The sequence below is a fragment of the Cylas formicarius genome, unplaced genomic scaffold (genome assembly GCF_029955315.1).
Source record: "Cylas formicarius isolate icCylForm1 unplaced genomic scaffold, icCylForm1.1 PGA_scaffold_10__41_contigs__length_53128322, whole genome shotgun sequence".
Taxonomy (NCBI): Eukaryota; Metazoa; Arthropoda; class Insecta; order Coleoptera; family Brentidae; genus Cylas; species Cylas formicarius.
Window position 1 is genome coordinate 15,443,941 of NW_026844214.1, and position 26,700 is coordinate 15,470,640.

Here is a 26,700-nt window from a genome sequence, read left to right on the forward strand (position 1 = left end):
CTTCACTCGGAATATTTTGGTTTGCAAACGCTAACGGTCATAGAAAAAGTATATAGAACACATTTATAAGCTTCTTTAGTCATTCACTTATTATTAAATAATACTCCATTATATATGTATTTAGATATTTACTTATTTATAGGCAAAATAGCAGCGATGACAACAGGTTTTCTCTACAAAAAATCTTGAACAAAATAATACCTATTCGATTCATGTAATGATAGGTTGTGTTTTTTTACTTAGTCGATTGGTTCAGCAGATTGAATAAACGAACTAACCACAACTATCGGGGATGGTATAATAAAAATATAAATTAATAATAATAGTATGAATTTAGCACGACAGTGAAGCCCATTTGGTGGCATTTTGTCAATACTAATTTTAAAATTCAACCCTATATAAAGCGGTTAACAGACCAATATTTTTGTTATTTTTACACCTCAGCGGTATTTATCGGCAATTCTTCATTATATCAGTACTTCGGGCGATAGGAGAGACATTTTTTTTGGCAAGGGTAGAGCCACCCCATAAGTGTGGCAACACTGCCAATAACAGTAGAAATATGAACACGTGGGGTAATCAAGTGTGGGCGCACCAGCGCAGAAGCGAACGTATTCGGAGAATTTCTCTTATGTCAGAGTCTATTTTTGCCGGCTGTAGTCTTCTACAAACTGCGTCAGGCTGTGATGCCGAAAAATGCAGGAGTTCTGAGAACGTTCGGTTGAAATTGACGCTCTCGAACATTTTCCAAGCCCCTCACCTAAACAAATATTTATTATAAGTTTCCATTCATATTTATTATGTTATAATATATTTATATGTATCTAATTATCTGATCGACCTTGCAGAAGTTGTTGTCAATGACAAAATAGCTTTTCCACTAAACTCCACATCTTTAAAACTGGAAAAGTCAGATTTGCTGCTGTCATTTCTACCGACAACTCAATAATGGACGATAGCTACGGGTACCAAGGTAGTTAAGAGATTTTCTGCTTTGCTCCCAAGCAAAGTTCTGGGTTAATGCAGAAAAAATCCCACAGCCGAATTGCGAACTCTACACTTTATGAACCGTCAGGCGGTCGAAGGTCTTATTTGTTGGTTAGCATTGCCAACATCTCTATGATAAACAAATGCGTCAACACCCTTCTGTAAAATACCCAATTATACACCGAGCGGAAACATGCAGTTTCGTTTGCCACGGATCCGAGCCATTTGAGAGTAATCCGATGTTTTCGGAGATACTATCGCGCGGCTTGGATTTTGACGTGTGTTGTTTTGCAAAAATGTACCCAAAAAATAACGGCCGTAGAAAAAGCATAGTATGCAACAAGTTTGGTAAACTTTTTAACTTTAAGTCACTCGTTTATTAAGCCAGTGACGCCTTTGTGACTATTCTTGAATTTTAAGGAATAGAAAGGTGATAGGCAAATAGGCAAAAGTGGGATTGATTCTCTAAAATGTTAAAACGCGGTATTCTTAAAAGTTTTGTATTAACGAAATAGGAAAATGTTTACACTGCAAGGATTATTCTATTCGATTAGTCACCAATGGGATGAAAAAGCAAGATTAGAATTTATAAATCCGTTTTTGTCTTTTGTGTTTATTCACTATATTTTTACTATTAAAATAATATCTTAACAAGAAGGCTCTGCAGCAGTTTGAGATTGGAAAAGATAAGCTTCTTAAAGCGGATCCCTCTGAGGTTTAAAACAGAACACACGATAATGAACCTCTGCAAGTATGGGACCATTCAAGTCCAGAGTTGCAAGCTTTCTACTTCTATTATGTGGGACTCTGTCGGAAGGGTTGGAAAAGTCAGTATAGATCGAATGTAGTAACAACTTTCCAAAGCACCCAGAATATGATCAGTGTAAGTCAATAGGTCAGTATTCTTCTTATCAGGAAATCCAAACTGGTGTCACTCAAATAGCTTGCTAATACATTTTTTCAAACATGCTTATAACGCTAATGGAACAGTAATTTTTGACATTGGTTTTATCTCCGATCTTGTAAATAGGTATACCCGATGGTATACCAAAGTCTTCCAAAAGTTGGAAAAGTAACCAACCAGGTTGTAAGAAATTCTTAAAAATAATATATTGAGGACCTGGCCAACACAAAATAACAACTACTAAGCAGAATAGCCTTTTTAATGTTCAGATTATTAAGTTATTTTTGTGTAATTTCGGTGTAAGGATAATATTAGAATCTCGATTAAACAGAGGTAAAGTGTTTAGCGAAGTTAGCCGCACCAATTTCTGCTTCAACACGATCCAGAAAAACCATAACTAGCTAAACAATTTCGTTTCGAATTGATAAAACTCAAAAAATGCTTTATATCGCTGAGTAGAGACATCTTAATATTATAGACATAAGTCCTGTAGCGAAGTTCGGGAAGAGAGTTTAAATTAGGAGCGTAGGTTGGAGAATAACTTTCTATTTACCTTCTGTCTATATTTAAAACTTTGCAAATCTATTTTTTTTTTCGTTCTAATTTAAATCGAAGTTCCGCAAATATTACATATCATATTATATTGTGGCGAGTGAATAAAATTACCAAGTTCATTAAGGGAAATATGGTGTGTGTTTCATTTCTATTTCCATGAACACGGATTTTTGGATTCCCGAAAAATTTTTGGGGAATAAGAATCTTAAAATCTCCCTTCGGAGTAAAATTTTTTCCTTTTGCAAGAATACTGGTGTGTTGGATGAAGCAGTTCAAAGGGAACTATTGAGAATTAACTTCTTTACGTAATCCCTGGCGTAATGATATGTGTATAAGAATGTCCTCAGCGGCGCGGCGAGTCAAAATGTGAAAGTATTGTTACGACCCACGCCATATCGATGGCTGGGGGCCAGTGGTGGCGAAACTAATACATATCTACGCGTTGTCGCCAAACTGGCGGACGACTGTTCAAGGTTCAACCTGTTTTGTTACGAATGAATAATGTTTGACGTTTAAAAGGAACGGACGAACGTGTTGCGATGAAAACGGATTTTCGATCCGCCGCTGATTCATCTTTAATTAACAACTCTTATTTAGTTATAGTAGGTATTACAGTAAATTATGTTTAGGATGTTTTCGAACCATAAGGAATACACACACCTAAGTTTTTTTTCTGTCGTTATGTCTTATTAAAATAATTGTAATGATTCGTGAAATTAAATGGCGCCAAATGATTATACATCGATTTAATTTTTTAAATTAAGTTTTGAGTCGAAAAATACTTTTTTATATTTTTATCTCGTGTTGATAAATCTGATTGGATTAAGTAAACAAAATCAATAGCGACATTTTGGAAACATTTCAAAAATCGACAACTTTGACAGCGGCAGTGTTAAATTACTGATCTTACCGAAGTTTTCGGAACTTTTTTAAAACTGGTTAGTTGTTAGTAAGGAAAAATGACGAAAACATCCAAAATTGTATTCGTGTTACCAATTAAATGTTTTGTATAAATTGATGATATTTTATCATTTTTAATTTAAGGAATTTCAAAAAATATAACCACTAATGGATTCGCAGTTTACTGCCAGGTTAGTGATAAACAATAAATAAAATAAAGTTTACTGAAGTAAGGTGTAAAGACAGTTTACTGAGGTAATATCTGGTGTAAGAAACGGAAAGCTAAGCGAATATCCCTATTAGTCATTATAAAGGGAAGAAAACGATGGCAAATGTTAAAATTATGTTATTAGGGGTTGTCAACGACATTGTACAACTATTTTGTTCGAAATTTCTTACAATGCCATCACATAGTTCCTAGAGATATTGAGGCCATACCAATAATATACGAAAATATGAAGCAACTATGAAAAAAATTTTGAGGTTATACTATTTACAAAATTTCTGGGTTCCTCCGGCGTCGGTTGCTGTTAAATCGAACTTGCTGAAGCAGTCCTTGCCCCACGTACTATGTCAAAACAGGAAAACATTTCAAATGTCGAGTCTATGCTAAACAAACTGCCAACTCAAACAGCTAATTAAATTAGATTTGAAACCGCAAAAATCCTTAAAAAATCAAAACCTGCTAAATCTAATATTCCAAAGCCTGAACGAATTGCTCTAAAATCTCTAAAATCTAATCTCGAATAATATACAGTAGCCTGTCGAAGTTTCTTTGAAAAAAAAATTGAGAAGAACCATTCAATGTGCGCGTGCGCGAGATGTAGAATTTCGTTTTCAACCAATAAGTACGGATGCGGAATTTTTACGGCAGTATTTTGTTAAAATATGGTCAGATCTCGTTAAACGTTCTGGGAAAACGGGTTAAGTTTCTGGAAAATGGTTGTTTAGAAAGAAAATGACGCAAAGTGCGCAGAAAATCATTTCCTTTCAATATCAACCAATCAATCAATATCAATATCAAATTGCAGGCGAGCTGCTAAATTGAGCAACTAAATAAACCCTGGGAGAAAACAGTGACCCAAATAAACCCATAACTTGTATTATAGTCGTGATAAAATTAACTGTAAGATAGTAGAGATTGTTATAAATTATTAAAAATAAATGCATAACTATATAAACACCGATTTGTGTTTGCAACCATGCCACAACATTTCAACAGCGCAGTCGAAACTTTACAACTATTTGTTATAACAAGGGAATAAAATGCCAGTTTACCTATATTTTATTTACTTATTTTTACGGTTTAATTATATGTTTTATGATGATTATTATATATTTAATTGTTTGATACTCGAAAAGTCCTGCAATATCGTTTTGCCTTTCCTCCGTCAACAACCGTTAGTTTTATTACAAGTAAAATACAATAATGATACATTGAATACCATAAAGGGTACGTCAAATTTCGTCTGAATTGAGTATACTACTTACTGTGTTTAATATAATTACGAAACACGGTAAAACGGCCAGTGTTGATGTTCGCGGTAATAGTTGTGACCGTCCAATAGCAAATTTTGTCAAAGGAATATAAGGAGTTTAATTGCAATAAGTAACTCGCAAAGAACAGAGAAACTGGGTTTAATCTTTCCAGAGAAAACTGCTGCAAATATATCTTCACAGGAGCGGTCTTAGTTTTTCTATTGATTAATACGAGTAGGCCAAACCTTACTGGGGGGGGGGGGGGGGAAGACTACCGAAAGCCTTTGATTCCAGAAAAAACAGAAACATTCCATAGTGATTGTCTAAAAAGGGCTGAGAACTTTACACTTTATTGAAGGCGCAGTCAACGCAGCCAAATATTAAGATATCCTTGAACATTCGCATTTACCAAGTGCAGCAAAATTACAGAAATTACGGAGATTTTATCTTGCAACAGGACAGAGCCTCATACCATACGGCTAAATTTATCGAAAAATGGACACATGACAAGTTTTTTGACGTGCCTATAGCAGCCCAGATCCTAATCCAACGGGACACTTTTGCACAATATATGGAACAGCGCCTAAGCAATGATGCTCAACTCAATATGCTTTACCAAATAGCTTTTACCGCTCGTATTACTGTAATGCACCAAATTTCGAAAACGCGAAAGCAATTGGCAGCCGGTTCTGTACTGTTATCGTTGAACTAAACTCCGCAGGCAGACCCTATGAAAACCGGCAACAGGTTTTCTGAAAAACGCGCGATGCGTTTCCGAGAACGACATTTCCCAGAAGCAGCAACTGATTGTTATGGGTCGACCGAGGAAAAGGAGACTGGTGCTACGCCGCCAACGTGGTTAGGACGACGTTGACTAAAATACGTTTCCGAGAAATGTTTGCTTTTTCTTATATCGACGGATAGCCCCGATTTTGTTGGGTACCGATGTTAACTTTTGTCGGAGAAATATGTAATTTATTTTGTTTTGAAAACAATAAGACAAAATTCTGGTGCTTGCGTTGGATTTTTTTATGCTTGCAAATTGTTCAGGTGGTAGGCCAGTTGCGGCAATTCAGCAACAAGATGACAGCTTTGAAGTATATCTTCATTCAGGATGCTGGTTCGTTCTCACACTTTAAAAATGATTGCGCAGCGAATTTGATTAGATGTAGGTATAGCATCTCCGAAGATTCGAGACGATGGTCGATTTTGCACAGACGCTCGGCGCGTTAAGATGACACTGACGACCTTCCTTCATTTTTATTCGGTTTTCACTCGCGCGGTAACCGACGAACAATAATCGTACTTATGTTAAAATTAATTAAAACATCGAATTGAATATTAACGAACCTCGTTTTATTTTGGGTGCTCGATTTTTAGTTTCTTAATGTTTTTGTTTTTGAGCACGTAACTTGAGTTGAAATTTAAGAAAATTCCAAATTAAGGAAAAAGGAATATTTATTTTTAAAAATAGGTGCTCAAAAAAACTTTCAGTTTGAATTAAAAATATAATTTTTTGTCCACTGTGAACCGTTCTGCATATCCATGGTGTGAATTTGAAAAATCGTTTTTTGTAACTTTTGGCGAGAAAGCCGAATTAAAACGATAAAAACACCTCTTACCTTCCTGAACAGTTTTTATTCAATTCTGAATTATAACATGGGGTACTTCAAATTAACTGTTTTGAATATACCTACAGATAGAAATATCGAAACATTGTATCGCACCCTAGGCATTGCTTGCAATTTAGCATTAGTGGTAAAGTACTCCGAGGATCATTTCATCAAATCAAATATGATGATTCATTTTTTGAGTTTCTTTGAACAATGGTTTTTCTTTGATTTACACCTATATACCTATACATCTTAGAAACGATGAGATCGCTCTTGTGATATATTTGCGACAGCATTCTCTGGGTTTAAATACTTTAATTAAATGCGTTTTCACTCCTGATGACAGATGATGTGGTTCTTGTTGCGGACAACGAACAACGAAGATCTTCAAAGATTTCTGTAACAGTTCAATAAAATAGTCATGCACTTCCTAGTCAGCGGTCAGATGCAAACTTGTGGTTGAGGACAAAATAATACAACAGGAAATGAAATTGAAATATTTAGGAATTGACATATCTGGATACGGAGACAGAAGTAAGGAAAGTGAGACCTCGAAAGCAAAAAGAATATTAGAGACTACGGAAATAAAAAAAAGTTCCAAAAATAGCTCGCAAAACACTCTTCCATAGGCTGTTTGATTAAAAGATACCGATAGCTACTTGTAAAATTTAAGAAATTGGAAATTAACATTGTTTATTTTTTTTGTGGAATCATATCTGCATCGAAAGGTGAAAAGGAAGGGGCGAATCAAAATGATCGTTGCAGCTGCCTAATAATGGTCAACTGTTCGCGTGGCGTGCTACCAAGAACTGGCGTCTACACAGCACATAAAACGGGTCGTACCTGGCATTTCCGAGAAATCGTACTCGAAGCGGAGAGCAGATGTTTGGAAGCCTTCGGAAGCACGGACAGCCTGCAATAATCCCCCGCGACCTTTTTTAATGCTATTATTTATGAAATAGTATCTCCCAAAGAAGCTAAATATTATAATAATTTTAATAATAATAGTTTCATTTGATAAAAAATTTACCCTAAATGACCATAAAAAGCTATCCTGCTCCCCTAAAAAGAAATTACGACCCTCTGTAGAGTATTTGGTAATATGGGATTTAAATATCAGAAAACGGATAAAAAACAATTGGTAATGGAATCGCATAGATTGCACACTTGGAGATTTAATTACCTTCAGGAAATGAAAAAGTATAGATCCGAAAACAGATGTAAAATTTACCTAGATGGAACTTAGTTCGATAGACACGGTACAGTATCCAAAGGATCGTTGATTGAAGTAAAAACTGTCAGACAAAAAGCATCTTCAAATAAAGGAAAATGTCTCACTCTAATTCACACTGAATCACTCTGATACAGTGTTGAAAATCTGTTTCAAAATTATATTTTAAAAAATATTCCGAATAACATTGATAATTGTTATGGGTAAGTCGTATTTTCTATTAGTACTAATATGATTTTATTATACCTAAATTGGGAAATAAAAGTGCGCCCTGATGTTCTGATCCGGTGTTTTATTGCCTCCTGTCTGCATGTTATTTCGATAATTTGCGTCAAAAGCCAAGATGATAGATTTTGATGCAGATTAATAACGTGGATAATCGAATTTGGTAATTATCTCTGCAATTTTCTAAAAATAATTTGCATTGATTTATTGCAAAAGTGGGCAGCATATGATTTTTTGTTTAAAAGTGTACTTAATCGTTTATTTCATCTGCGACAAGAAGTTATCGTAATATAGTTATATACCGTGTTACCTATAAAATGTTTCCTTCGTATGAAGAAGGACCCAGCTATTCAAATAATTCAATTCAATAATTGATTAAAACCATTAAAACCAAAACGTGACTTGAACGTGGAATAAAGGAAGCGCCAACTTTGATATGTAGGCGAGTAATGAATGTGGGTTGTTGTACCTCGAAACCTACGGGGGTGACAAAAAAAAAATTAAATGCAAAAGTTGTTCCTATTATTTTAATTTTATATACAGGGTGGTAAAACAAAGTATCTACTTTTTTTTTAATAGAACACCCTACATTTTCTTCAATTTTTGGTTAATCCACTTAAAGACAAACTCAACGATGGAGTTTCGAATTGCCACTTTAATAGGAATTTCAATTATATAACATAGTACGCGTCTCTGAGTTACCGTTTTGGCTTAATTGGCAGATAAAATTAAAAACTCAAAGTCTTATTAAAAACAGAATATAAAGCTTTGCACAATGTTGCCAAATTTCGCAAATTACTTATTTCTACGTTTAAATGACTACGTGAAATGATTACAAAAAATTAACACTAACTACTAATGCATATTACTTACAAGTAAAATTAATTCAATTAGTCTTTCAATATGTCCACCGTTTTGAAGAATACAAGTAGTATATCCTATTTCTAAATGGTATATAGCATTTGAGAAGTAATTCGTTTCATTCAGATAGTGTATTACCGCGCGAACTCGTTGCTGCACTTCCTGCACTTCCAAAACTGTTGACGGTTTATCTTTGTAAATCATATATTTTAATGTGCCCCACAAAACAAAGTCCATCGGGATTAAATCAGGACTCCTCGCTGGCCCGGAGATGGTTTCGTTTTGCCCAATCCACTCTCGGAAATTTTTGTTTAAATAACGAATGAATGCAGCATTTCGATGGTAAGGAGCGCCACCTTGCTGCCAAACTAAATTTGGATACTCTAGCTTTAGCTTCTATATAAAAGGCATGCTCCTGAACAAAATAACTAAAAGTGTATATTTCATTGTTATTATAAATCGCTTTCACCCTTCCGCTCCATCTTTCAGATCGATTCAGCGATGGAAAGTAACTTCGACATCTACCTGCATAAGAAGTTCAAGAAACAGCTGAGCGTCGAACCAAAACCGTCCTCGCACCACGGCCACCACGTCTACCACCGTCAAAATGGAAAAGAGAACTATCGAGGCGAGGGAGAAAAAGAAGTCATTCCTCCCGTCGCGGACCAAAACGTCAACGACAATAATCGACCATCGTCTGTCGTGCCAAATCAAACAAGTACAAACGTGCCCGTCGTTATCAGTGTTCCTCCCAGCAAGTCTTCCATATCACTACCGGCGACCACCACCCATACCACCACCACGCAGTGCATATCATACGTAGTTTCGAACGCCCATAGTTTTGATACGAACACTTTTAGAACGAAACCGCCCAACGACCAGGGGGTGGACCGGGGTTCGCCGCCACCGGGCGATGAATGCTGCCCCAAAGGGGGCCAGGATAAGGGCAAGTATGTGTGCACCTACTGCAACCTGGTGTGCTCCAAACCTAGCGTGCTACAGAAGCACATAAGGGCACATACTAATGAAAGACCTTATCCCTGCACCAGCTGCGGGTTTAGCTTTAAGACCCGTTCGAACCTGTACAAACATTGTCGGTCTCGCACCCACGCGAACCGTGTGCTAGGGAACAAGTCTCAAGAGCTCGAAGCTGAACAGACTAACGATTCCGTCGACTCTAGGGTAAGTCGATAGTAGTGTACAAGGTGGTTGTAATGGGAGTGTTTTAACAAGAAAAACTCATGTCTGAATTAGATAAAGCAAACTCGACTTACATTTAATGGTTAAAACTGCACGGCGATATCATCCCTACCTACCGAAAATTGCCCATAATTTTTTTTAAATGAAAATTTGGGATTCGGATAAGAATATTGCTCGGGTATTTTTTAAAGGCAAATGCGTACTCAGATTTTTTTCTACAGTTCTCCGTTTTCTCATACGTGAATACAACTTTCTTATTTTATATGCCACTCATAGTCGCTTATAGTTTTAAATAAATGCTCGTGTCGAGCTTTTTTCAGCCTTAAAAAGGCTTATACGCGTTTTTTTTTTATGAATTAGTAGGCCATGCATAGACGCCACATAGGAATCTTTAAAATAATTTAATAAGTACTGGAAGTTTAAAAAAGATCGGGCCAATTTAAAATATCTTAAGTGAAAAGCACGAAACCTAACAGCCATTTTTTAATTTTAGATATTGTTTTTAGTATTTAATTTTAATATTTTTAATTATTGTAACCTAATAAACAATACACAATAAATATTAGAACACAAAATATTAAAATCTAACCTTTTAAATTAAACTCTTTTCGTACTGAATGGCCGCTGTTCACCAACTCTTTAGGATTGATGGAAGCAAGCGCTTCTCGAGAGGCTTTCTCTCATTCTTCAAAAATCTGGAGGACTTCACACGATCTCGCAGGCCATAGAACAAAGCCTCTAGTTTGAATCCAAGATTGTCCCAACTCTTCATTTAAAAGTTCACTTACAATACGTGAGTTGTGAGTGGGGCAACCATCCCGCTAATAATAAATAATCCTTCCAAGAATTAATGGTAACAACACATGATCGCAAAATATTTATATAAAAATAAGGTTTCAGAAATCTACCTCAGAAAAAAATGTTTCTCAAACATCGAGCCGAGTCGATTTTCCACCATCTAGTTCAGAAATACGTTTTTTCTCAATATTGGTGAAAATTTTTGTTTGGTCTTACTTAACAAATCAGTCAATGCTATGGACCAACTACAAAATGCAACCATTTAAGCATTTAGGTCTATGCTCCAAGAAGAATTCGCATTGTACCCTGCTATGTATTCGCACAAAGTAATTAAACCACAAGAGTAATAATAATTGCTATTATTATCAAAGACGCTTTACCATAAACTAAAAATTCTACAAATAGTAAATAGTTTGCAATATATCCCGCGCATTAGGATTTTTGGGTAATTGAACCGAAAAGCCTTGTTGGAATATATCACCACCACAATATCCTTTTTTTATATAGCTATTATTCCTCTATAGTTCACACAGATTTCTTTGGTAAAGAGAGAATGACACCTCTGTTAAGACACCCCCTGGTTTGTATATATTTTTGGGATTTAAAATATCTTTAAATTTCATATTCTCCTACCGTAAATTTTACACAGACCAAGTCTTGTAAATAAGGAATATCCCTTATCCCTTTTTCTTCGTTTTTTTTTTTAGATTCCAATTTCTTAAAATGCGAAAATTTCAGCTGTATGGCACCCATTCATTGTATTCAAGCATTTACATAATCTTCACAATTGTTTCGACAACACCGTGTCTTTATCAAATGTCTTGATAAAGACACGGTGTTGGCGAGACAATTGTCATGTCAAAATATATAATTTCGTGAAAATCTGAACTTTTAGTTCTTATTTGTTATCATTGTTGAATTTTTTGCCGTAAAAGACCAACCATGTCAATATGCACACGGTAAAGTAAATTTCACTTCTCTTATTTGGAGAACTAGGTATAACATTTACAAGAACAATGTCTCTCTTACATTATTATCCAAAAATTATCCAAAATTAAATGACATTGGATTATCGGAGAGTGGTAGCTGATATTCTTTTCTGGCATAAAATCTTGAATGGCCGTATTGCCTGTTTTGAAATATTAGCCAGAATACCAATTAATGTAGCACCTCGACATCAATAATTCTCAAAATACTAAGAGCTGCAAATCGTTACTGCTCATACCTGGATTTGTTCACAGTCTCACTTAATTTCTTAAAGAAGGCATTTACCGTTAGACTTTTGGGTCTTCTAGTCTTCCTATTAACCATTTTACCTTTGTTTAAAATACTATTTCTATTTTTTATCTCTGTTTATAAGATTTTTCTTTCTTTTGTTGCAAAAGAAATTTTGCATTGGAATATATTACAGTACGTATATGTGCTGCAATACAGAAATTAATATTCTGTTTATTCTTAAGAGGATACTCTGGCGCGTTCATCCTGGTTGTGCCCAAAGTTATTTAATGTTTTTATATTTTTTGTAGTCGTTTTCAATATTTTTGTAAACTAGGTTTTTAATATTATTATCATCAAAGGAAAGGAATAATATTAATTCAAGTAAATGAAAAGTTTTTATGGTATAAAAAATACAATTTTTAAGATATTCAGAATAAAGATATAAAAGCAAAGTGTAGTTAGTTAATTCACTTTGTTGTGATACCAATTTAGGCATTTAGGCAAGGGGCGAGTGTGATGAGCAGTGTTGTGTTGCCTAGAAAGAATTGTTGCTTTGATAAGGTGGGAGAAAATAATTCCCCAAAGATGCATTAAATCATTGCCATGTGAGAATATAATATTAAAATGTTTATAATGACATTAGAAATAGTTAAATTAAATAAATTTGCCATATTTTTAAAAATCAAGCAAACGGCAACCGATGTCTTTAAGCATTGTTAGATGAATAGTAAGCGCGCATACTCTAAAGAAGAAAATAAGTATACCAGCCTATGAAACATATATTCGATTTATTTACATACCCATGAAAATACAGTTTGGAATGTTTGCCATAAATATTTGTAATAGCAATATTCAAAAACACCTTTTCACTTCCAAAAAATAAGCAAGGCGTACATGACATCGAGGTTAAAATTCGCATACATTGGCGTAAACCATATAGCTGTTAGACATATAGAGGCCCTGCCTATGCTAATTGTACAGGAACTCGTGAAGCAACTATGTCTATGACTATTTTGAGAAGGTCTGTTAAATATGCTCATGTGCGAGATTTGAAATTTTGTTTTTAACCAATAGCAGCTCTAACTGCAAATTCTGACGTTCGGCCCATAAGGCCTTGCGGCTCCCAACAACCAATATGGCCGCTTCCAGGTCGTCAATGTCTGGATGCTGCATTTTTACGCCAATATTTTCTCAAAATATGTCGAAATCCCATTAAATTTTCAGGCAAAAAAGGAATTAAGGTGTAGAAAGTGTTGTTAAAAAATGAGTGACAACTGCAGAGTTAATATTATGCTGAATTACAGCAGACGGATCGGCGTCCTTAGTATAATTCTGTACGTAGTCTAGTAATTGCAGAAAGTTTCGCCTTCCAAATATATTATTATGAAAAGTACCAATGGACAATTTCGTTAGGTATGTAGGTATTGGAAAATATAACCAAGAAATTTAAAAACTAGTATAAAACAAGTCAGTAAACAATTAGCTCTAAATGTAACAAAATTAACATTTTCAAACGCTAAAGAGTGTCGTTTATTGTCTCAAAATTTAAAAAACATTTTGCTAGCAAAAATTGAATGGTGGCTACTGCAAAAAATTCTCGTCTTAAATATTTAACAGCAATTGTTAAATGTTAAAAATACATGTAAAAATTACATTGTGTCTACCGGGCTTTAAATACTAGTATCATTTCACACAGTAATTTGACTTGAAATAACCAAAAATTACTTTTCCAGAATTGCTCAGAATATTTTAAAAGTGTAAGCCCACATGAAACATTCTAAAAGGAAAATTGTCTTATTAATATTTTTTTCGAGATGCACACTCCAGTCCTGTTTCGTAAACAATATTGTGGTTAGTTTTTTTTTGTGGTTTATGTCACAACTACGACTTATCTTTTATTACAATAGCATTTCTTATAGTGTTTGATTAACTCATTTTGAACTTCACAGAAGATATAGTTGGACAATGTAAAAATATAAATGAATAAATACATGAATTATTTAATAAGACCTTTATTGAAAAGAATAAAGTATAGTGATGCTTATAAACACAATAAGAAATTAAATAAAAATAAATGCTGCATTTTTTAATAGCACAATAATATTTATTTTTTATTTGCACAATGGCGTCTGCCATAAGATGCTTCAGTGTTACTCCTTTGAAGGAACTTTTACATTACTTGATTTGAGAGGATCACCACATTTAAAAATTGCAAAAAAGAAGATGTAAGCAATAAAAAAAATATTCATTTATAATACTATCTTTAATTATTGGTAGAATAACTAAAGCAAAAATTTCATTAACTATAAATTCGAAACAAAATTTCAGAAGCACAATATGTTACTGTGCCTTAAGTTCTTTTTAAAAACTGATGACCGCAGGTTATTCTGTGCCAGGCTTCTCTATAACTTGTAATGTTGTTTTCAAGATTAAAAGATCTGCTGGTGTCTGCTGAAATAAAATTATAAAAATTTATCATATGTTCAAGATGGAAAATTTTCAGTCACAAATTATGCAGGAAAAATATAAATATCTTAGACCGAAAAAAAGTTGGTAACATATTAATACGTTTTATCAGTCGGGTTAGAAAAAAAAGGGACCATTTGACTCTCTAAAAAAAATGGGATAAAGAACATGGATCAGTCTCATAATTTGTCCAAAAACATGATCTCTTCTTCCCAAGTTGTGCATATAATATTTTGCCTACTCAAGTTGTCCCGAATCCAACAATGAGATTTGCAAAATCAGTATTTATTGATAGAACTTGTTCTATTTATCTATCTATGTCAAATTATGTGTGTACGTACTGCAGTATTCACTTAATGCCTTCAGACTTCCCAAAAATATCCTGCAGATTTATCGTTTAAATTCCTCCTGTTGCAGTTGCAGCTGAACTGATTCTGGTAATTCTGCGGTAATAATTTCTGTAATGTTTCACCGACCAAAAGGCAATTTTATTTTCACTAAGAGTGATGACAAACGAAAACTTTCCCGCAGTGAGTTTTACAAGAATTTGTAATTGTCAAGGAGTATTTCTTGTTTGTTTTCTTATATTTCCTGTAATTCTTGTACACTAAAACATATTACCCACACATTTTTCCTATGTAGCTATTTAAGGGTACGTTCCAGTTTGTTAAATCACTCGGGTTTGTCTAAGATCCTATTAGGTCCTCATACATGCCACACTTGTAATTTAGTTTGTGAGTGGGAGTTCAATAGAAACCACTTTTAAATCCTTTAAATTAACTTGTACATAAAGCAACACTTACCCGTATATAGGCACATTGTTTTCCTTACACTTTTCATCAGAATCATAACCACCAAAAATGTAAACAACAATGGCACAGACTGTTAGTATTCTCTGGTAATAGCAATTTTTACCTCGGCGTTGCCAATTATGTTCGGATTTCAGAGACTGATTTTGCGTTCTTATGAAAATTAGTCAATTTTTTGAGAACAATTACGGCAAAGTGGCAACTCAGTTATTTGGAGGTGACGCACGCGCAAAAGATCCACACCTTCTCTACGAGAATATCAGCCACCTGCGCATCACTTTTTACCGTAGTATGTTATCTAATAGATATATGGCGTAAACTAACCATATTGCGAGGTACTCTTAAATAAGAAATATTTGATGTTTAACGAAATATTAGCAAGACATTATTAAAGTAGAATGAGTTAAATTTCTTATTTACCTATGCTTTTGAATACATAAAATATTATTCTGTGCATAGTGTATAGTAAAAAAATAAAAATATTGTTTCAGCGTATCACGTTAAAAAGGAAAATAACGCTATTTGCCTTGATTATAAATCTATGGCCTATACTCTATAACATCAACGAAAAAAATAACCACACTATACAGACCGTTGTGATTGTAGGACGAAACATCTGAATCGACTTCGCAAGATGCGACCAAGCCGTACAAGCCGCGATTTCACACGGTCAGTGTCACCGTCGAGGAAGACAGGGCCGCGCCTCACGTCGCTCCAGACTTGTCGCACCACATCAACGAAATTATCAACAAAAATAATTCCATCGTAAACTCGGGCGACTCCACTTTGCTGAAAAGGCGTCCGAGTGACGTTTCGGCGGACGGTGTCAACAACAACAACGATTACGGCCACCTCAAGGGTTACAGGGTAGAAAGCGTTTCACCCGTGGGCGACGAACCCCTGAACTTATCCAACAAAAACAGGAAACGTTCCTTGAGCGAGGTAACCGAACCCGGCACTCAAAGGAGTCTCATCAAGGAACTGCTGCTGAAGAACTTGTACTCGGATATGCAGTGCCTTTTCTGTAAGATGATCTTCCAGACCGTCACCGAACTAGAGTTACACAAGCTGCGCAGCTGCAAGGGGAAGCCGTCCGAGATCAAGTATACTAGGTTAGTCTTTGCTTTGTGCCGTAAATCGGCTAGTGGAACATGCTGGAAATTATACGCCAGGATGCGTAATTGCTGTTAATTTTTAAAACCCGGTTTCTACAAAAATTTCTAATATTAACTATAGTTAAAATGAGTACTATTGTAAAGCTAAAATAAATCTTTGTGTAGTGTGGTGCGGGGGTGTTAGAAAATTTTCAGAAATAAATGCTGATTATTCCAAAAAAGCAAAATCTTGCAGTCGTAAAATCCCGGAAACGTTCGAAGTGGCTCGAATCCGTGGAAAACGAAACTGACGTGGTAAAGTGACGCTTCCCGCACACTAGATCGGTTTGTAATTAGGCATTTTACAGATGGGAGTAGAAAAAAGAGCTTTTCTTGGGCTATCAATGGTGATATTTGTAATGCAAATGCAATTGCTGTATTGCTATACTGGATTACGATCAGTTTAAATAAGGCATTTTTAATAGAATAAACATTTAAATTAATTAAAGTAATTAAAACGGTAGGCAATCAAGAGACTTTGACATGTATCAAATAACGACATGAAAGAAGCGTAGCGTTTGGTCATATAAAAATTTGTTTTAACCTTTTTTCTACTCCCGTCTGTAAAATACCTAATTACCCACCGATCTAGCGTGCGGGAAGCGTCACTTTCCAAGTCAGTTTCGTTTCCTATGAATCCGAGCCCTTTCGGACATTTCCGGGATTTTAACGCACGGATTTGGGAGCAATCGGATGTTTTCGGAGATATTTCCCACGCTTTGAATTTTGAAAACAGTCGTAGAAAAAGTATAGTATGCAACACGTTCGGTAAACTTTTTAACTCATGCCGTTTACCGCACTTGTTGCATAATATACTATTCGTGATAATTAGAAAAGAATTATGTTTGTCGAAGGAGATGTTTTATTGAGTTCATAAATGGTTTTCCACATTTTTTTAAAATTTATTTTTCAATTAGAAACTTGGTGACAATACATATATTTGACAACGGATAAGGTTATCAAAACGTTGTCATGACGGTAAGTAAGGGGTCATATAATAAATAAAAAATTAGCATTTTATTTAAAAATTCCAATGAATAGCAAGTTGTAAAGTGGAAATATTTCCCAAATTTCAACTCTTTCGAGAGTTAATTTCGTTTATTCATATTTTAGGGTAGGATAAAAATATTGAAATATGGTTTTTACTGAGTTGCTGGGCCCTTATTTGTCTCTATTATTTATTGCGGTTATTCCAGAAAACGCCACCTGATGGCACGGAAAGGCTTCGCAGTCACGTCACTTGTTTGACTAAGTTTATTAAAATGCGTTTAACCTTTGAGAGATCAGAACATTTATGCAAATAAATATATGGTGTTAGTGTCTTCTTTGCAGGTCGTTGAAATTATAATTTGTTTCATTTATCCTTAACGCTATTAAGTTATTTTCAAATATATTTTATGGCATCTTCAAACACACGTGCTTCATAATTCCTGAAGTAGAAATGTCGGCATTAAATTCATATTAAAAATTGACTTTTTTTTTGACGGGGTTATTTGACGTAATAAAAGTCTAATTTAGCACTAACTTGATTCAAGTTATGGAATCCAGTATGGTACTGGCAGTTTTTCAACAAATATAATTCACACAAGTATGTAATTCAGCCCGGCTTTATTTTTAATTATTTAATTATAATTAATTAATTAATAATAATTTTAAACAAAATTAATTTAATTAATTCTATTCTTTGTCTTTGACCTCCCCCTTGGGTTTTCGCGAGAAGCAGTAAATAGTATATTTTTTAACATGCCGACGAATAATATGAAACAAACTTATTTTTAGTGACTGATTGGACCTTTTTTTTATTGATTATAAAAAAAATATAAATTCTCCATAATTTCTAAGGCGTGTCCAGAGCGATCTTTCTGCTTTCTGGATTGTCTTTTCTTAATGAGAGACCCAGTGTAACGTTATATCTAGAGTAATTCCTAGATATTTAACCTCAGCAGAGAAATTTATAGTTTCACCCAGTACGTAAGGACTTACAAAATTGTCTAGTTTTCTTCTGCTTCTGAATATAGTATCCAAGATGGCTTGGATAGTAGATATTCTCTTTTGGCTTTTACGTTGTACTCGTCCGCATGTGTCTGTAGAACCCCTTCTCCCACAGTGAAAGGATAACCAGTAGGGCGTCCAAGTCGTATCCATAGAACAGGGAAGAAAGATAACACCCCGCTTTGAAGACAACACATGTCGGTTCTAAATCTGACTACCTCTTTCCCTGTGGACGTCCTGATGGTTCTATTTTTCAGCACGTATATATAGAGATTCTGGCAGTGCAATCTATTTGTTCTCCAAAGCCCGGCTTACTCTCTCGACCAGGTTAAGTTCTAGCTCTGTTAATTTATTTGCATTGTATGCATATTGGCGGGCATAAAAGGGATTCCTTGAAAGGACCTCCCCCTTATCCACACCTAGAAGTTTCTTCATGCTTTGAGGCCAGGCTGATAGGTTTTTGGGCATGTAAATAGTTTGACGAGGTATGGAAGGAGTATGTCCAGTTCATTTTGTAGCATAAGTCCCGTTAACCCTAGGCGATTTAAAGCGTTTCGCTCCGTCTTTCGAAAAAGGCTCTTTTTGTCGCATTTGGCCTTATAATTTTTTTTACCGTTTTCCAGTTAGTTTGCGTATCGAGTGGAGTCAGTGTACTAACCACCAGTGTATCGGATCTTATAAGTCCTATGGGCCTTTGTTTGTTTGGGCTGTTGTTCCATCTGCAGCGAATAGCTGATGATTTTTTGATACCGGTGCTTCCCACACTGTGTTGTATGTCTTTGCATCGCAGCCAATTACCATCTGTACTCCTACAGTAGCCCGCCATTTCCCGCACTACTGCTGGTATTAGTTGTCCTGCTTCCTTGTTCCTAGGAACATACTCGGAGTAGATGACAATATCCATGCCGCCTCTATTCCCTGGGAATTTTGCATGATACAAAATGATTAATGGCATTTCTGATAAGGATACATGCACGGGCTATGTGAAATGGGGCGATGATTACCTTGCCAGAGGTGTTAGCAAGGCCGTTATTGCAGTCTGTTGGTGAAATTCACGGTTCTTTTCACGAGGGCGAAGTCTATCTGACCGTCTTTAAACCTCCTTTCAAGGCGGTATGTGGCTGCCTTGACATGTTGCAGGTTTGCCAGCATCCGCTTTATTTTTTCCGCCATTTAGAAGCTAGTTTGCTCTGAGCCACCTAGCTGCGGTTGCTGTGGTGGAGATTTGCAAGCGAATAGTAACGTCCTATGTGGCAAAAATTTAAAAAATTTGTAAATTTATAACCCTTGTATAATATTTTTGAAAAATCTAGAGATAAATAACTGTTGATGTATAGTTCAAATTTTTGCTGTCAATTTGGCGATATTTTTTCCCGTATACCTCGTTATAGGAATAAACTGTTATTTAATAATAAGCAATGAAGAATTGAATGCCTGTCCTGCACGTCTCTGACATTCCGAATTGTTTCAGGAGTAGCTCCGTGAACGTGGCCTCGATCCTCACCAAAAATAAAAACGCGTTCGACAGCATACCTCAGCTGCAAAACTCCGCATTCCCCCTCCAGTCTCCCGGTCCGTTTCTCGGTAGAACGCGCCTAGTCGAAAGCGACAAGTCCAAATCGTTTTCCTTCGACGCGGGCAAATTGCCCCTTGCCTCTTCCGGTGAAATTCCCATGTCGGGATTCTCACTATCCCCGCTCCCGTTCGAGAAAGAGAAAAAACCGCCCGTGAAACTATTCGGCGGCGAGGTTAAGATACACAGCGGCCCGGGCGAAACCAAGAGTTTCCGCATAGACTGCAAGGAGCACGACCCGGAACCTAACTACGTCGAATTTGGCACCAAAGTGAGCGAGAACCGAGTGGTAAAATCGAGCTTGCAGGCGGGCGGCACCGTTCTCACTAACAAGGCAGGTTACGGTAAGGAGGACGCCCGCCCACCTCAGGACGTCATAAGGGTGTACGAGAACAACGCGTTGTCACCCAAAATCGATATGGTCGGTTTGGCGAAGACCAATTTTAACTTTGAGCGGTACGCGGACGAGAGGGAACCCGCTCCCGCATACAAAAACATTATGGACTTTAGTCAGAACGCTGTCAAACTGCTAACGCCCAACATAAAACAGCCATCGATACCATCCGGACAGGTTCAAGCGGCTTTCTCTTTCACTGCGCCTTCACCGACGTTCGTTCGTAAAAAAGTGATCGCACAACCATCCGGAAGCAACTTCTACGGCCCAATGAACCTCTTGGTCGACGGCAAGGTGGTCAGATACGTTCCCGGTATACCTGGACCGGTCGCGGCGGATCCGCCTGTGGATTCCGGTTATATCGGGGTCGTGGCGTCCCCACCGAAGGGATATTCGCAGCCCGAAGATCGGACCGACCCCCAAACGGCGAAGTCGGTTGAATCGAAGCCGATATCGCCTCCGAAAGACCCGGGGGAGCCGAAGAAATTCGCCAGGCCAAATAGTTTGGCCCTGAAGCCGACCACTGCCTCGCTAAAGCAGCATCACGGGCTTACTCCCACCATGTTCAACCAGATCCTGATCAGTCCGGACACTCCGCGGGTACAGAAAAAGTACGCGCAGCACTTTTTGCACGGCAATTACTTCAGCTACCTAGGGCTGAAGAGTTCAACGCGACTGGTGTACTGCACCCTAAACAAAACACAGCCGTTCTACGTTCCTCATTTTAAGAAACTGAGCATGTACTCGGAGTGGCGTCAGCAGGACAATAAGACGGACAAGTTGTACGTGGGCGCATACGACTCGAGGCAGCGAAATCAACGGTACGTTACGGCGGGGAAGGCCATTGCTGATTTGATTGTTCACTCGAGTTATAAGGTAAGCGTGTGTCCTTAACCCCTTAAATCTTGCATTTTGCTTGACATGACTACCAACATCAAACAGACAACCTGAAAGTAACCAACACTGTTAACTTCCACTATACCCGCTTCTCTGTTAGGCAAATCATTTTCCAGTTTGTAGTTGGTTCCTGACTATAACCGTGATAAAAGTCATTACATTTGTACCCAGAATTGCAACTGGCAGGCAAGAAAAATGACATCGACCCTTCGGTCGGTAAAAGAAATTTTGCCAGGGGTGGTTGGCAGGCAGCTGATGGATTCTTGCGAGAGACGACTTGCATACAATTTTTACCGGTCATTGTCATTTTTCTTGTCAGCAAATGCAATCTGAAAAATTAATTGACTGGCGAAGTGGCGGGTATATTTGAGGTTAGATTAGTAGTCATGTTCTAATTGAAACAGGCTTCCAGGCAATTTTTTTCAAATTTGATTGACCTTGTCCAACTGAACCGTCGGAATAGATTATTCGATGTTATCGAATTCTAACCAAATTACATTTTCTTATAAGACATAGCATAAATCTAAAGATACTCTTAACCACGAACCATTTGCTATGAACCGTTAAGGTGAGGTTTAAGTAGGTTAAATCAGATATGTTTTCAAAAACATGGCATAACTTTTATTGGCATTGATATTTTTTTATCAAAAATCAAAATTAGGTAACCAACATTTTTATTAGTTTTTTTACTTACTTCACTTAAGCCCAGCGGACACGATGCACTTTCTACATATATTACTGGTGGCAAGATGGAGGTTTTGTTTATCAATTTTTTGGTGGTAGAATACACCATGCAATTTTTTTCAAGAAAAATATGGTTTAATAAAATTTTTGTTTTTTAGGGTTTCTCTAACTGTCGACGTTTTAATTAAATTGTTAAAATTTATGCAAAAAAATTTTTTCTGCATATAATAACTTGCGAGTGTATAAATAAAATCCATAATCCCAATACCTACTACTAAAAAAAATAAGGATGTTTCATTTTTGAAGTACAGTAAAAAATCCGATATTATATTAACTTTTTTGTTCTCTAAAACCTATTTTTGGACAATGCTCGTATGTTTAAAACAAACGTGGGTTACATTAAACAGATTTTTTGTTTTTTAAAACAAATTGTTCGTTGACATTTTTTATCATCACAATGTGTGAAAGCGACCTCCTCATCGTCTATTTGGAATCACATTTTTTAAAATAAAACATTCCATTTTACTGGAATTATTGAAATTTCTTCATGATCTTACTGAATTTCCCTAAACAATAAGCCAAAAACTGGATCGGAATCGATTTTCTCATTAAAAAATTCCCTGAATAGTTTTGGAAAACCCAAAAGCTTTGTGCCTATTTTTAAGCTCAAAATTGAAATTATTTTGCAATTTCTTGCAATATAAAGTAAAAATAACAAAATAAACGTAACCAAATGGAATATACTCGATTGTACCCATTTTTTTTCAAAAATGTTCAAGAAAATCTCTTACCTTCTTATTTGCCTTAATACGAAACTCAAGTTCCAAGAAAATCTATTTCGAGTTTGGCAGCATACTGTGTTAAAATCCCGCTTGTGTTCAAAATAGGAGTCATTTTTTCCCATTGCAGTTTGCCCTCTCCGAAGTGCCGTTGAACAAAGGAAAGGATGAAGACACTCTTAAGCCCAATTTGATTGGTGGGTTCGAATGCAACGACGACTATCCCTATATAAGAGGTAGAGGTATGTGAAACCTCATGAAGCCAGTAAACCTCAATTTTCAAATATTCAAACTCCCGCAGGTCGAGGGCGGTACGTGTGCGAACAGTGCGGGATACGTTGCAAAAAACCGTCGATGCTGAAAAAGCACATCAGGACCCATTCCAATGACAGGCCTTATACTTGCAGTCAGTGCAATTTCAGGTAAAAAAGCGTGAAAATACGGCAGTTCACTTGTCTAACATACCGGTTTCAGTTTCAAAACGAAAGGCAACCTTACCAAACACATGAAGAGCAAAGCGCATACGAAAAACACCTGCGTCGGAGGCGGTTCCGGATCATCTACACAGCTAAGCGGCACCCAGAGTTCGGAATCGGACACCGAAGACAGCGGAATGGACAGCAGCGGTAAGTTTCTTAGTTTATAGAATAGAAGAAGAATAGAAGACTTTCAACACTGTATTGTAGTGTAATCCGAGTCAGTCCGGACCAACTTTAATTGTTTAGTAGTTACGGATGGAATGAACAAATGTATTATGGCGGAAGGGGTTTTATAATTTATGTATTTTTGTTTAAGAAAACTCTGAAATATATATTATTACCATTATTCATGATTAAAAATTGATGATTAAAATAAACTCATAATAAAGAAGTTCCATTCAGGAAGCACAAAAACAGTTACAATCTAAAACCACTGCAACTCTGATATTATTACGCTAACCCATCAAATGAAAATTGAACAAAATTTTTTGCGTATTTTTTTCTGTGTATTGTTTCTAAATTACACGATATATAGAATTTAGCATTGTATTCAAAATTTTTGATTCGGATTATCTTGAAAAAACGGTAGGTTGCGAATTACAACTTGCACTTTGCAAGCATAAACAGAAGGGAAGTATTACTGCAATTTTTGCGTTTTTTGTTTTGGATTTCTTTCAGTTTTTAAAAAAGCGGAACAAGTGCTTTACATTTTTTCGAACACTTATAACGCATATTTCATTATTGTACCTGTTTCAAAGTAAATTTTGAGTTTTCTACTGTCAACTCTAGTAAAATGAGTAGAAGAAAGTTCAAGGTTAAACAAAGAGATCTAATGATTTCGTATATAATCTGATCTGCATTAGTAATATCGTGCCAGTACGGAAGGAAGTTGGTTAAAGTCCTTTATTATTATTGCGATTTTTAGTTAGATATTAATTTAGCAGTAAAAATATCGTGGATAAATACAAAAGACAAAAAAATGTCTTTTTACCCGCATTTCTATTATTCATTATCAATGGAAATAGATTTCTCTCTTAGGTTAGGTTATTTTTTTTAATGAAATTTTTCGAGAATTCTGTGATTCACATTTTAGGGAAACATGAACAATTTTGGATATCTTCGCACATTTCCATTAAATAAAATTGAAGAATAATGAATAATAAAATAAATAATAATAATAATAATAAAAGAATAAATAAATTCTAAAATGTTCAGATATTGTGGATAATATCTCGGATATTCCGTTAATTTTGATAATAACTTAAAAAAAATACAGAAATTATTAATAAAATCTAAAACATGCATATTTCCTAGTAAGTAACTAGTTTCAGTTTCTCTGTAGCGTGACTGTTAATGATAGGTTAGGACTAGTGTCCGCGGTAATTGCCTATAGTATTAAATTGAATTCAAGATCTTGCACTCTGAGACATGTTACCACATAAAGCCACTAAACTTAAAGGTGGTCTTGCAACAGCATTTTGGGTTTTGGAAGTTACTCGTCAGAAAATCTTCAACAACAATCAAATAAAATGCTCAAGACTTTCATTGCTAAATCTTCGCTATGTTTAGTAGGTTCCTGTTTCGAATGTTGATCGTGCATGTGGATCATTAAGCAATTTAGTTGCTGTTGTGATGGAAGTAGATAGTCAATATCATTGCCACTTGGAACCAAAAGTGGAATATTACAACAATTATATGTCAGATCTCAATTTGAGCCCTGTTCAAGTTCAGACTTCTTGCACGTTAATGATGCCGCAAATGTAACAAGTTTCCTTAGGAAGGTAGTCGCAATTGCTCCTGGTACTATGCAAGGTTTTCAAAAAATAATTACAGGTTCAAATAAATAGTTTTGCAATATGTAGTTAAATGTAGTAAATAAATAAATAAATTTTTAATTAAATAAATAACTACTGTGATTCGGAAGTATTTATTTTGACTAAATGTTTATTCATTCCTGTAAAACTTTTAGTTACCGATATTAACGGAATATACCAGATATTCTGCATAACATCTGACGATTTTTGTATTTATGCATAATTTTTAATGTGTTCAGTTCTGTTGTGTTGTGTTCGCATAATTCTTAAAATGTTCAATTATTATTCATGTATACATATACACACAAGTAACTTGACAAATTTGAAAGGTTCAGGGTTAAAACGATCCACATATCTCACACGCAGGACTTCAAATCATAGATAAAAGATGTCCAAATATCGTGGGATGTAGTAACGAAAGCCGGAATCGTTTCTAGACGAATCGACCCGACAACAAGAGCACGAGGCGGCCTACGGCCTCCTTTCCCTCTCGCAAAAGTCCTCGTCGGGATCGCCGCCCCGATTCGCCGACACCCGCCGCAGCCCGTCCGGCGACATGTTCATGACCACCGAGGAGATTGCTCACGTACAAAAGACAAATTACGCGAAAAATAAATTCCTCGACAATCCCAATCCGTCGGCGTTCAACCCGCCGCAGGCTCCGGAGATAGTCGGCGGCGCGATTCAACCGGAAGATCGCAAACTGATCACTTATTTGGGCAAGACGAGCACCACTAGGCCTCTGACTTACCCGTACGCTTCGATCTCATCGGTCCCGATGGCAGAAAGGTCGCCCATCGACGATCACGACGCCACCGGTACCGAAATTATAGCGGAACCGCCCAAAAACATAAGACAGTTCCACGTGGTGCAAAAGTACCTGCCTCAAAAGACTGAAGTTGGGAGGGGGACGGAGTTGCCACCAAACGTTGTTCCTACCCTGAAGGTAAACGACGTGGTCGTCGAAGTGAACGTGGCCGATCGGAAAAGGAAGTTACTGTTAGCGGAGCCCGAGTATAAACTGAAACAGCAAAAGAACGACGAGGTCATGGATCTGTCCACCAATCATGAGAAACCGGCCAAGCCGAACGGATTTTTGCGGGATCACCATCCTTGTGAGTTAAATCGAAGGAGCGACGAGATCCCAGTGCTGCTGTTGAAGCCCATCCGTCCGGACGAGCGAGTATACGCTGGGCCGGACCATGAAATGCACAACAACAATTACAGGCAGTACGACAACAGCGCTATGGAAACCTTGGCCGACGTGGCTACCAAGCAAGTTAAGCTGGAGAAAAACACTATGGCAAGGAGCGTCGCGTCCGAGTACTTGAAGCTGGCTACTAAGAACGACCAGGGAAGCGGGGACGTGGTCAGGGACGTTGCCGTATTCGGACCCATCAACAAAGACGTTAACGAGTTGATCGTGAAACCGGAGGGCAACAAGAGTTGTCACATCTGCGCTAAAACTTTTAATAGACCGTCCCAATTGAGGTGAGTTTCCTACTCTTTTAAGGTGTGCATATTTTTATTGTGTTCTGTTCTAATCCAAGGCGGCACAATTATTTCTGGTAATAAGTTCGAACTAACGAATAATTCTGCCAATTCATTATATGCTCAAAAATAGTATATTATGCAGGAACTTGATAAACGTCACTTTAGTGACAAGCTTGTTTTGGCACGATCTGAGC

The 26,700-nt window shown here is 36.4% G+C and overlaps 1 protein-coding gene across 2 annotated transcripts in view; it reads left to right on the top strand.

Annotated features, from left to right (window-relative positions):
• Positions 1–26,700, top strand: part of LOC132700018 (uncharacterized) — a 38,599-nt gene that overhangs the window by 4,123 nt on the left and 7,776 nt on the right. Inside the window, exons 2-9 of one of the 2 annotated variants that reach the window (XM_060667076.1) lie at positions 9,245–9,561; positions 9,616–9,937; positions 15,853–16,358; positions 19,864–21,235; positions 22,850–22,961; positions 23,021–23,141; positions 23,194–23,345; positions 25,450–26,503. In XM_060667076.1, the coding sequence (XP_060523059.1) occupies positions 9,257–9,561; positions 9,616–9,937; positions 15,853–16,358; positions 19,864–21,235; positions 22,850–22,961; positions 23,021–23,141; positions 23,194–23,345; positions 25,450–26,503 (3,944 nt within the window). In that variant the 5' untranslated portion in view covers positions 9,245–9,256. Of the gene's footprint in view, positions 1–9,244; positions 9,938–15,852; positions 16,359–19,863; positions 21,236–22,849; positions 22,962–23,020; positions 23,142–23,193; positions 23,346–25,449; positions 26,504–26,700 lie in introns of both variants that reach the window. The other variant, XM_060667070.1, reaches the window with a different exon arrangement.